This window comes from Neoarius graeffei, chromosome 7 (assembly GCF_027579695.1).
Source record: "Neoarius graeffei isolate fNeoGra1 chromosome 7, fNeoGra1.pri, whole genome shotgun sequence".
NCBI classification, from domain to species: Eukaryota; Metazoa; Chordata; class Actinopteri; order Siluriformes; family Ariidae; genus Neoarius; species Neoarius graeffei.
The window spans coordinates 48,196,606-48,209,308 of record NC_083575.1 but is presented as its reverse complement, the minus strand read 5'-3'; the positions used below and the strand labels follow the sequence as shown (position 1 = coordinate 48,209,308).

Genomic DNA, 12,703 nt, shown 5'->3' with positions numbered 1-12,703 from the left:
ACAGATATGTAATATTGGCTCATTTTCTTCAATAAATAAATGACCAAGTACAATATTTTTGTCTCATTTGTTTAACTGGGTTCTCTTTATCTACTTTTAGGACTTGTGTGAAAATCTGATGATGTTTTAGGTCATATTTATGCAGAAATATAGAAAATTCTAAAGGGTTCACAAACTTTCAAGCACCACTGTATGTATTAAAAAAATGCCTAATTAAAGAGGAGACACTACACGAAAATGAACAAAAATGTTTTCTAATTTGAAATGAATTGTTCTGTTGCAGGTGCTTTAGTTAATTTTCTCATTTTGTCCATCTTTTTAATGTTTCCTCTTTTTGTTTTGTCATCTTTTTGTATTGTAGAAACATGTCATTCAGATTTTCCAAAAGGTAGGACTTCAAGTCTGTTGGGGTAATGAACTAAAACGAGCTGGAATACTAACATATAGTGCTTTAGTGATTTTCTTCGATTGCTGTGATTGCATTCATTTATCTCCGAATTTGATTAAGCATGCCTTAAAGCTTTATCTGCATGCTAATATGACAAATTAAAATCAGTATCTTGCTACGGATTGCAACAAATCAAATCTATCTGCTTAACTGGGGCTACCTGGTGTACTCCACTCATGTTTTCATGGCAACATAACGCGTGAATCTGTTTTTCTGCAAACTCATACGCCGATAATGAGTTGTAGCATGATCCATCCATGAAATGGTCATGGATCAGTCAAGTTGCAATCATGTGAGCTATGCAGTTTTTTTTTTTTTTTTTTTTTTTTCTGTTGCTAGTAAACGGTGAAAAACTTTGTTTGTTTTGACTGTAAAGGACTACTTCTGGTTCAGGCTCATGTAAATGGGTTAAACTATCTGGAGTTAGGACCTGGCAGCAGCTCAGTTGAATAATTCTCAGCGAGTAGGGTACATGTGTTCCTAATAAAGTGTTCAGTGAGTGTATATTGTATTAAGTAGGATGTCGTCATATAGGGTTCCCAAAGGGTGAGGAACGGCCTGTAAATTAGTATTAGACAGTAATTAGCTTTGGCCTACTTTATTAGATGACTTATTACCAGCTATACAGACATGTCCACTGCATGTTTGTGATGGTTTTAGCTAGAATGAGTCAAACTGTACCCCCAAAATAACTTGCCAGTCATTTCTATGTAAATGTGTTGGACTAGTGAAAAATAAGTGAGCGTCATCTTTGCAAACATTGTCAAAAGAAATGAACATCAGGTAACTTCAGGTAACACGACCAACTTGTGGAATCATTTAAAAATTACACATCTTTGGTCCATTGATATGTGCAAATAATTCTTAGACTTCAGAACGCATTAAAGTGCTAGTCTTACGAAAATGACATCACCCCTGGAAATTATACCTTATAAAACTAGACATGTTAAATAGTTTACTGTCTAAATTGTATTTTAGTACGATACCGGGAACATGTTCTATTCAGTTGGTAAAGTTTGGCTCTTTGAGTCCACCATTACACAAATGCATTCCTGGTAAGTTACTGTTAATTCAAAGGAAGTGACGTCGTATGCGAAACTCTTGAAAGTTCACAGCATTTCTGGCTTCGTCTGCTTTGCAAAGTGTAGCATGTTGTTTTTAATGTTTTTTTTTTATTTTTATTCCACAACAAAACTAAAACCAAAGCATGCCTCCTAAGAGGTGTGTCGTTCAAGGCTGTTCAAGTGTAGCAGATAAAAACAAAAAGCGGAATTTTGATCCATTATTGCCCAAAATCGGCAGGACACTTGCAGAATGAATGGGTTCAATTTGTACGGACAAAGAGAGGTAACTTCAAGCCGACAGGATGGTTTGGTGTCTGCTCCGTACATTATGAAAAAGATACATTTGTGAGGCAGATTCACATAGAAGGATCTGAGCGTCGTCTGGTACGTGGAGCGGTTCCTACAATCTGGAAACTAAAGTCAGACTCGCCATCCCAAAGAGCAAAGAGCTCACCGCACAGTAAGTGTCAAGCTTGTACTTAGCCTGTTGCTTTAATGTGTTAGTTGTCCTTAGACTTTTTTATCCTTTTCACCGATAGCAGTTCTGAAGTTTTATACAAGGCTAAATAACAGCAGTAATTCGGCACTTACTTTCACTTTTAGTGCTGGAGCAGCAGGAGCAGGTGGCGCGTTGTGCCATATGCATTGTGCGCAGTGAGTGCACAACAGCCCAGAATTTGTGAGGATTCACGTCCAAAACTAAGTTGCTCATAAAACTACCAACCTTTTCTGGTTCTAATAGTACCACTTAGGACCATGTAGACCCTTTTTCTATTTTGTGCCACAACGTTAAGTAAAAGTGTGTGTGTGTGTGTGTGTGTGTGTGTGTGTGTGTGGTGGCGGCGGGTGTCCGACCGCAATTACTGTTTGTTTATTTATTTTTACTAAAATTCCGATGCTGTAATTGAAGGAGAGGGTGGAAAGGCTGTTTGTGTTTGTGCCTGATGCAGTGTTTGAAGAAGAAGAAGGAGGAGCTGCTGTCTGTACTATAGTAAACACAGATGTTTTGGCTATAGCACACTCGGATGAAATACCAAAAGGAGGAAAGAGTGGTTGTTTAGAAAGTTTTTGTTTATAGGCAGTATTTGATGAAAGATGTATAATGATTTGTTAATAGTACCTGAAGATACAGTATTAACTGAACAGTGTACATTTTGCTCATGTGAGAGAATCTCTTTCAGAGCCTATAAATACAGAAAAAAACGATAAGTTAGTTGAGAGAGAGAACAGGACGGCGTGTCCATTCATTTGGTATTGAAATCATGTTTTTAGATGCAGTGCAACGTCGCACGTGTTTCAGTGGACAAAAAGGCAACGAGAAGATTCAGAAACGCACAGGGAAGTTTATCACAGGGTGATTTTTATAAATTAATCTTGCAGTGGCCTTTTATTATTATTATTGTAGGGACTTTACCTTAAAATTTCAAACAGGTTCAGTTCACCTTAAAATCCGCTCTCTGTAAAGGGACACAGCATGATGATCATAGGAAGATCATATCAAGAACGCACGCCATTGCAGAGAATAGTATAGAGTCTGTGTGGACACAAAAGAAGGCAGTGGCCCATATGACGTCACACATGCAGCGCCCCTGACCTGTGAATCACTCCGATCTAATAATGGCAGACAATCTTTTAGTGATTTTTTTGGAACAGAATTCAGACGCAAAAAAATTAATTTTTAGAACCAATTTTTTTATTTATTGGTGAACTTTACAACCTGTCTGAGCATATCACACACAGACAACCCGGGATTTTATGATGTAATTTTTGTTAGACTAGCACTTTAACCTAGGTTTACTTATGCCATTAAGCTCATCAGTGTCCCGTGTAAGTCACTGAATCAAGGACCAGTTTCCAAATTACAGAAATGCATGTCCATTTAGATTTGGTCTTTTCCTAGACTGTCTTATCCTGAGTGACTGACAATTACGGGGCTAATATCAATAATTATCAATAAATCAGTGGTCCCAGGCTTGGAAAATTTATTGTCACCAAGTATCCTGTCACCTAGTGCTTTTAAGCACTACAGAGGCTGTCTCAGGATGGTTTTGCCCTCATCTTATCTTCTTTGTTTTCACTTTGCCGCTCTCCCTCATCCATTTTTCTTCATTCACCAGCATACATTAGCTTATTTTTTGTTATTTTTATAGAATGTTAAACAATTTAAACTTTTCTTTACCATGTTCATCTTCCTTTTCTTTGGACTCAACTTTATTTGGGTATTTTTCAAAAATATTGGATCCACAGTTGTTAAACTGATGTGAATATACTCCAGCACTGACAAAATGGGCTCTTTGTTGTTTCTTCTGTCTGTTTCAATATGCCCCTCTTTTCCCCTCCTTTGTGTGCTTCTTTGACTACTACTTTTTTCTCTCCCTTTCTTCTTCTTCACTGGTTGTCTTTTCTCTCCTATACTCTGTTTTTCTACATCAGGGTCACTTTTGACCCAAACAAGCGGCAGTGTGCTGCTAAATCAGGGACTGGGGCCCCCCCTGTGCCCCCCACCCTGTCAGTCCCTTCCAACCCTGCGCCAAAGACTCTTAGTAAGTCTGTACACTTTCTGCCTTATTCTGTCCCTCCTCCTGACCCATCCTCCTCTTCATCCTCCCCCTACTCGAAATATGGCTTTTATAAAAGCTACTTGGCCACTGTATACTCTCTAATTGCTTGCCATTTTTTAAAAATGTCTTAGATGTCATTAAACGTCTTTTTAGGAATACATAGATGGAGCTTGTCTACAGTAAGGGCACATTAAAATCCACTGAATAAAAATGCTGTGTTTTTAGGGTGTGTATGTACTAAATGGCTTGACTGTATGCATGTCAAAGAAATGATACATACATACATACATACATACATACATACATACATACATACATACATACATACATACAGTGTGTGTGTGTTTCCCCCCGATTTTAATTTTGATAATTATGCACACAGCTGGGGGGGGTGCCCATTCAGTTAGAGGACCCTTTGTAAGGCCAGGTACTGATGCTATACAAGAAGGCCTGCCTCACAGTCGGCATTAATCCCAAACTTGTTCAGTGGGTTTGAGATCAGGGCTCTCTGTAGGCCACTGATTATTCCTCCACACATCAAACTCCTCGCACCATGTCTTAATGGGACCTCGCTTTGTTCCAGTCATGCTGGAACAGGAAAAGGTCTTTCCCACAAACTGTTGCCAGAATTTTGGAAGCATACAATTTTCTAGAATGTCTTTGTATGCTGTAGCATTAATATTGGCCTTCACTGGAGCTAAGTGGCCAAGGCCAAACCCTGAAAAACAGCCCAGAACGTTATCCCTCGTCCTCCATTACTGTTGGCACTATACCTCCCGGTAGGTAGCAAAACTCCCAGCATCCACAAACCCAATTTCGTTTATCAAACTGCCAGATAGCAAAGCATCCAATGACTGTGCCATATTTAAAGTCCCTGAGCTCTTCAGTATGGCCCATTCTACTGCTGATTGTATATGGAGGTTGCATGGCTATATGCTTGATTTTATGCCCCTGTTGGCAACTTGAGTGTAGCTGAAACACCTCAACTCGATAGTTAGGAGGTGAGTCACATGCGTTTGGCCACATGGTGTATATGTGAATGGGTTCCTCCCAGCATGCCTTTAGGTCAGGTATCTCGCTCAATGTGATGAGAGAAGCATGACAGCTCAGGAAAATTATGACTATTGTAAGAGATATCCACTGCCATCTGATATATACTGTAGCTTCTGTACATTTTAGATATTTTACTCTTCTTCCTTTTTTTTTAAACTCATTCATTGCAGTCCCTTCTTTTCTCATTTTCATTTTTCCCTTACTATAACCAATGCTGTAACACTTGGCTCAAATGTGCTGTCCTTCTTTCCTTCCTTTTTTGTTTTCTAATCAAATAACAGAGTCTCAACCGAGTTTGAGAGAAGCGGGTGATTTGAGGGCACAAGGTGAGGAGTTTCTGAGATCCTCTACCCTCCACTTGGTTCATACATGTCTGACCTAACCCATAGCATACAGTATCACCACCACACCATGGTCATTAATGTGACCTGTGAGACCTTTGCTCTTATGAAAACAGAACTAGTACAGTCTCATAATGGTCAATTTTATTGCATGTGGCTTTTTATGTACTGTTGTGATTTAGTTTTTATTTTGTTTTTTTTTTTTGTGTGTGTGTGTGTGTGTGTGTGTGTGTGTGTGTGTGTGTGTGTGTGTGTGTGTATTTTATTTATTTAGGTGGGGTTTGCATGCTTAAACAGTTGTGGATTGCTGGCTAATATATGTATTTAATTTCATGTACCATGGACTTGCTGTACTGTCTCATTTTCCCTTCGAAAATGTTTGAACATCACTTATTACTAGAACTTAGGGCTGGGTGGAGATTATATATATTTTTAATTTCTTATTTAAAAAAAATACCTCTTACGTTTTGTTTGGGGGAGACAAACAATATTGCTAAACTGATCAACTCCATTACCATAACATGTAGCTCTCTGAACAACAAAAAAAAATTGTACACAATTTCATTTTTCCTGCTTTCCTGTGTTTTACATAATTTAATGTCACAAGATGCACTAAAATTTTTTAATAATTTTGCTAGTCTGTCATGATTCATATTGTATAAAAATGTCTTCACGTATCGCAATATAATTTTGCCACATCACCTACCCCTACCCGACCAATCCTTTTTGTTTTTGTTTTTCTTTCTTTTCCACCCTTTTTCTTTTTTCCATTTTCCCTTCTTACATCGTTCTTTCCTTCCCCCAGTCGCCATGTACCTGGGGATCAGCAAAAAGATGAAGGGAAAGATGGAAAAGACGGGAAACCCCGCTCTCTCCGTTTCACCTGGAGTATGAACACCACCAGCAGCATGGAGCCAGCTGCCATCATGAATGAGATCCGCAAAGTTCTGGATGCCAACAACTGCGACTACGAACAGCGTGAACACTTCCTGCTTCTCTGTGTCCATGGTGACGGACATGCTGACAGCCTTGTCCAGTGGGAAATGGAGGTCTGCAAACTGCCCCGCCTCTCACTCAACGGTGTCCGTTTTAAGAGGATATCTGGGACATCCATCGCTTTTAAAAACATTGCTTCCAAAGTTGCCAGTGAGCTCAAGCTATGAATGTCTATAATCTATTCATGTAGAAGAAAATGAAAGTATTAAATCCTATATAGAGAAACAAAGCTGTACAATCACAAACGTAGCAGTTTGCAAATGTATGGGTTTTTAATGAACCACTTACCCTGTGTATTTCAAATGTATAGAAATTAACATTGCTAAAAGCAATAATTTGTGTGTCTCAAGTTGCTAAATACTGTAAAAGAGAATTGATTTGAATCTTTTGGTTAAGAATGTGCACGCCTAGATACACCATACTATATCCCCTACAGAGTGAAGCCTTGTTGAGATATGGCCTAAAAAAAAGTGTACAACCAGAGATATTCTATTCCCCTTCAGACAGCGTTGCAATGCGGTGGGTATCTGGTGTTTTGAACAGCCTGTATGTAAAATCTTTGAAGAGCCAAAATGCTTTTACATTGCTCGAGTTATTCTGCACCTCAATCAAGTTTATTAGCAAGGTTCTGTGCTTGTACTTGAATGTGATCCAGCTACCCAGTTTGAGTTCACTTTCACTGTGTGAATGCTGCGAGACTGAAGTGAAACTAGTTTTATTTATTTTATGCCCGTCACCCAAGTGTAAATAATGCACCTTTTTGATTTAGTTACGTTGTTGCCATGCTCATACTCTCAAGAGCTCTAATATTTTAAAGGGCTACTTGTAATTACTCATGGTTATGGATTATATATGAATTCTATTAAAACAGGTGTACATGACTGGCTTTATTTGCAGGCTTAATTGTTCTTTCAGCCTACAGTCATGATTTATTCCTAACCTATCATTTTTGTCTAGAAATTGTATGTTGGTGCTTAATTTTTTATGAAAATATCTACATGATTTCACTTGACTTGGTTATGGGAAGGCAAAGGCACTCAGAAGATAAGAGTGGACAGAGATGTTTGCACAACAGTCCTATAATGACCCTGTACTGAACACTAGATACCTGCCTCAGCTCCTGCAAATGGCTTACTACAAGGATGGGAGAACACCGTTTCAGTCGTGTTAAGTAATGCTAAGTAAGTTGAATGCCGAAATTGAGTTCAAAATTGGATTTAACTTTTAAACATAATTTCAGAGAAAGCAGTTTGTTTATACAGTTTAATAAGTCCATTTGTTATGGCTTCAACCACTGATTGTAACAAGACCGTAGACTGATGTCAACTGGCAGAGCCTTTAATTCTTTTGTCACCATATGAAAGGTGTCTTTAATAAAAGAATGTATAGAATGTATTTATCTCATAGGAATGGGATGTGGAAGGGGATGAAAAGGTGGAATTTTTTTGGATACGTAAGGTAGGACGGTTGCTGGATTTACTTCTGAGCAGGTATGAGGTCATCAATGGCTTGGCCTTTCTCCAGTCGCTTCTCCATCTCCACCAGCAGCTTGACGCCATCTACTACCAACTGAACAAGCTCCACCTCCGAGAAGCCCAGCCGGTAAGTATTAGAGATATCTCACACACGCGTCATCCACTACAGCAGTCTCTACACCACCTAACACATTGAATACAGCCAGTAGTGTTAGTGCCAGAACCATCAGCCTCATTCACTACCAACAGCCTAAAGTAGGCAGCACTGTGTGCTTCAGACAAACAGGTTACCTTCTTAAACGGGCATCGTTTACCTGTTCCATGTTTCTGCAGGCGTAATCTCCTGAGCACCTCCTCGAACATGATGTGCTTGTGAACATTGTGGAGTTTGACATGCACACCTGCACGCAGCCCTGGACCCAGGTTAGATGGGCAAACAAGTATGTAGCCCAGGTGCTCATTCCACATGAACTCATAGCCTTTGCTCTTGATCAGCTCCTCAATCTGAAAGGGTATGAGTTAGTAAGCAGCAATTATTTACAGTACATCTAAGGAGACTCCAAGTTACTCCTCAGCTACTTTTAATTGTATGAAAATCTCACTCCTGAAATGTTGAGCAGATTACCTTATGGACGCCTGTACAGAAACGAGTAAATACTTCCTCAATGTTGCCGTCTTTCTACATGGAGATACATTCCTCTTCATTCACCCACACAAGGAATGTCTTCTTGTCTTTGTGCCTTGGGGGGGATTAAAAGGCATGGTTATTAACAAATGGAACTACTTTGTCCCATGTTCTCAAAACCAAATTTCTTAAAAAAAAAAAAAAAAAGTCATGTAGTGTGAATCATAAGTTTTCTGAACTGAGCATGATCTTCAACATGACCACTAAACTGGGGAAACAAAAGCTAGCACACAGTTTCCAGTGTATATAGGGACACCACAAGCCTAAGAAGCCCTGATAAACACAGCTCATGTTCACAGGGGTGACGTTTAATTAGTGAACTGATGCAAGAGCATGTCTTAAAATAAGAACCATAAAATGTTAAGTGGTGTAAACCAGGATCACTATCCTCAGTACATACTGTAAATATTGTACTAGTGTTCAGAGCAGCATTTAATCTATTATCCAGAACTGCTTATCCTGTGCAGGGTCTCGGGCAAGCTGGAGCCTATCCCAGCTGACTATGGGTGAAAGGCGGGGTACACCCTGGACAAGTCGCCAGGTCATCGCAGGGCTGACACATAGGCTACATCCACACGACAACGACAACGAGATGTTATTTAAAAATATATCGCGTCCAAATGGGCAATAATCAGTAAAATATCAGGTCCATATGGCAACGCAACGCTTGCTGAAAGCGATGCAATACACATGCCACACCTCTAGGGGCGCTGTAAGACGGTCCCTTCGGAGACACCAGAACAATAGAAGTAGTAAGGACGCATGCGCATAACCTATTATGCGCGAGACTTCATATTAGCCACAAAGTCAGAAAAATCTGTTCGTAAAATTACATTATAATAACCAAATACAATGAAAAGTATTTTTCCAGTCTCACCTGTGGAAGGTAATCCCATGTGATCTCGTTTGGACAGTAAACCTGTTGGTACAGTTAAACGCAGCACATGAATGAGGCATCTTTATTCTCCGCTTTGACCTATCCAATATGGTGGCGAGGATGACGTATGATTCTACGCGGAAGGCGGCATCTTTAATGGTCCGGAATAAATTGAATGCTACATGTTGATGGATTAATTTGCTCTTCTACGCCCTTTTTGAGGAATGTATTGTAGGACTTAAACCAACATCTGAAGAGGTGAGATCGCTCCTTTTTTTCCCCTATTTTTGCTGGCGGGATTGACTCTGCCCTAACTCTCTCTCTCTCTCTCTCTCTCTCTCACTTTGCACCATTACACAATAAATATTCACAGTGAAAATATTTTGTAAGCGCGATTCATGAACCAGCAACTTTAATATACGCTATTCATGAACCACCCCTCCTTGAACTGCCACCTTATTGTGGTGGAGGGGTTTGTGTGTTTGAATGATCCTAGGAGCTATGTTGTCGGGGGCATTATGCCCCTGTCAGGGTTTCCCAAGGCAGACAGGTCCTAGGTGACAGGCCAGACTAAGAGCAGTTCACCAAAACCCCTATGGAGAAAAATCCGAGGACCGTGACGTCGCCCGGGATGACGCAGCCGGGGCCCCACCCTGGAGCCAGGCCCGGGGTTGGGGCTCGTATGCGAGCGCTTGGTGGCCGGGCCTTTGCCCATGGGGCCCGGCCGGGCTCAGCCCGAAGAGCTGACGTGGGCCCGACCTCCTGTGGGTTCACCACCCACAGAGGTAGCAGTAGGGGACTGGTGCAATGTGGATTGGGTGGCAGTCGAAGGCAGGGGCCTCGACGACCTGATCCCCGGACACAGCGGCTGGCTGTTGGGACATGGAATGTCACTTCGCTGGGGGGGAAAGAGCCTGAGCTTGTGCGGGAGGTTGAGAGGTACCGGCTAGAGATAGTTGGGCTCACCTCCACGCACAGCTTGGGCTCTGGAACCCAGCTCCTCGAGAGGGGCTGGACTTTCCACTTCTCTGGAGTCGCCCGTGGTGAGCGGCGGCGGGCTGGTGTGGGCTTGCTTATAGCTCCCCAGCTCAGCCGCCATGTGTTGGAGTTTACCCCAGTGAACGAGAGGGTCGCCTCGCTGCGCCTTCGGATTGGGGAGAGGGCTCTTGCTGTTGTTTGTGCCTATGGCCCAAATAGCAGTATAGAGTATCCGGCCTTCTTGGAGTCCCTGGGAGAGGTACTGAGGAGTGCTCAGACTGGGGACTCCATTGTGTTACTGGGGGACTTCAATGCTCACGTGGGAGATGACAGTGACACCTGGAGGGGCGTGGTTGGGAGGAACGGCCTCCCCGATCTGAACCCGAGTGGTGTTTTGTTATTGGACTTCTGTGCTAGTCACGGTTTGTCCATAACGAACACCATGTTCGAGCATAGGGGTGTCCATAAGTGCACGTGGCACCAGGACACCTTAGGTCGGAGGTCAATGATAGACTTTGTAGTCGTTTCATCTGATCTCCGGCCCTATGTCTTGGACACTCGGGTGAAGAGAGGGGCTGAGCTGTCAACTGATCACCACCTGGTGGTGAGTTGGATCCGCTGGCGGAGGAGGAAGCTGGACAGACCTGGCAGGCCCAAACGTATGGTGAGGGTCTGCTGGGAACGTCTGGCCGAGCACTCTGTCGGGGAGGTCTTTAACTCCCACCTCCGGGAGAGCTTTTCCCAGCTTCCGAGGGAGGTGGGGGACATTGAGTCTGAGTGGACCATGTTCTCTACCTCCATTGTGGACGCAGCTGTTCAGAGCTGTGGCCGCAAGGTCTCCGGTGCCTGTCGTGGCGGCAATCCCCGAACCCGGTGGTGGACACCGGAAGTAAGGGATGCCGTCAAGCTGAAGAAGGAGTCCTATCGGGCCATGTTAACCTCCAGGACTCCCGAGGCAGCTGACGGGTATCGGCAGGCCAGGCATGCTGCAGCTCGGGCAGTTGCGGAGGCAAAAACTCGGAACTGGGAGGAGTTCGGGGAGGCCATGGAGAAGGACTATCGGTCGGCCTCGAAGAAATTCTGGCAAACCGTCCGACGCCTCAGGAGGGGGAAGCAGTACTCTGCCAACACTGTTTACAGTGCGGGTGGGGAGCTGTTGACCTCGACTGGGGACATTGTCGGGCGGTGGAAGGAATACTTTGAGGATCTCCTCAATCCCACCGTCATGTCTTCCACTGAGGAGACTGAGGCTGATGACTCAGAGGTGGACTCGTCCATTACCCAAGCCGAAGTCACTGAGGTGGTTTGCAAGCTCCTCGGTGGCAAGGCACCGGGGGTGGATGAGATCCGCCCTGAGTATCTCAAGTCTCTGGATGTTGTGGGGCTGTCTTGGTTGACACGCCTCTGCAACATCGCGTGGCGGTCAGGGACAGTGCCTCTGGAGTGGCAGACTGGGGTGGTGGTCCCTCTTTTTAAGAAAGGGGACCGGAGAGTGTGCCCCAATTATAGGGGAATCACACTTCTCAGCCTCCCAGGGAAGGTTTACTCCAGGGTACTGGAGAGGAGAATTCGACCAATAGTCGAACCTCGGATCCAGGAGGAACAATGCGGTTTTCGTCCTGGTCGCGGAACACTGGACCAGCTCTATACCCTTCATAGGGTGCTCGAGGGTTCATGGGAGTTTGCCCAACCAGTCCACATGTGCTTTGTGGATCTGGAGAAGGCATTCGACCGTGTCCCCCGTAGTATTCTGTGGGGGGTGCTTCGGGAGTATGGGGTTCGGGGCTCTTTGCTAAGGGCTGTCCGGTCCCTGTACGAACGGAGCAGGAGTCTGGTTCGCATTGCCGGCAGTAAGTCAGACCTGTTCCCAGTGCATGTTGGACTCCGGCAGGGCTGCCCTTTGTCACCGGTTCTGTTCATAATTTTTATGGACAGAATTTCTAGGCGCAGCCAGGGGCCGGAAGGAATCCTGTTTGGGAACCACAGGATTTCATCTCTGCTTTTTGCGGATGATGATGTCCTGTTGGCTTCTTCAAACCAGGACCTTCAGCATGCACTGGGGCGGTTTGCAGCCGAGTGTGAAGCGGCTGGGATGAGAATCAGCACCTCCAAGTCCGAGGCCATGGTTCTCGACCGGAAAAGGGTGGCTCGCCCTCTCCAGGTTGGTGGAGAAGTTCTGCCTCAAGTGGAGGAGTTTAAGTATCTCGGGATCTTGTTCACGAGTG

At 43.5% G+C, this 12,703-nt stretch overlaps 2 protein-coding genes across 5 annotated transcripts in view; one reads left to right on the top strand and one right to left on the bottom strand.

The window, feature by feature from the left end:
- mark3a (MAP/microtubule affinity-regulating kinase 3a) overlaps positions 1-7,344 on the top strand; it is a 61,926-nt gene extending 54,582 nt beyond the window's left edge. The window contains exons 16-17 of one of the 2 annotated variants that reach the window (XM_060925835.1): positions 362-388; positions 6,273-7,344. In XM_060925835.1, the coding sequence (XP_060781818.1) occupies positions 362-388; positions 6,273-6,630 (385 nt within the window). In that variant the 3' untranslated portion in view covers positions 6,631-7,344. The remainder of the gene's footprint in view (positions 1-361; positions 389-6,272) is intronic. The other variant, XM_060925836.1, reaches the window with a different exon arrangement.
- Positions 7,345-7,847: 503 nt separating this feature from the next.
- The window catches only part of ckba (creatine kinase, brain a), a 67,654-nt gene continuing 62,798 nt past the window's right edge, over positions 7,848-12,703 (bottom strand). For 2 of the 3 annotated variants that reach the window (XM_060925832.1, XM_060925833.1), the window contains exons 4-7: positions 9,501-9,542; positions 8,564-8,678; positions 8,253-8,442; positions 7,848-8,122 (exon numbers count right to left, since the gene is read on the bottom strand). In XM_060925832.1, the coding sequence (XP_060781815.1) occupies positions 8,640-8,678; positions 9,501-9,542 (81 nt within the window). In that variant the 3' untranslated portion in view covers positions 7,848-8,122; positions 8,253-8,442; positions 8,564-8,639. The remainder of the gene's footprint in view (positions 8,123-8,252; positions 8,443-8,563; positions 8,679-9,500; positions 9,543-12,703) is intronic. The other variant, XM_060925834.1, reaches the window with a different exon arrangement.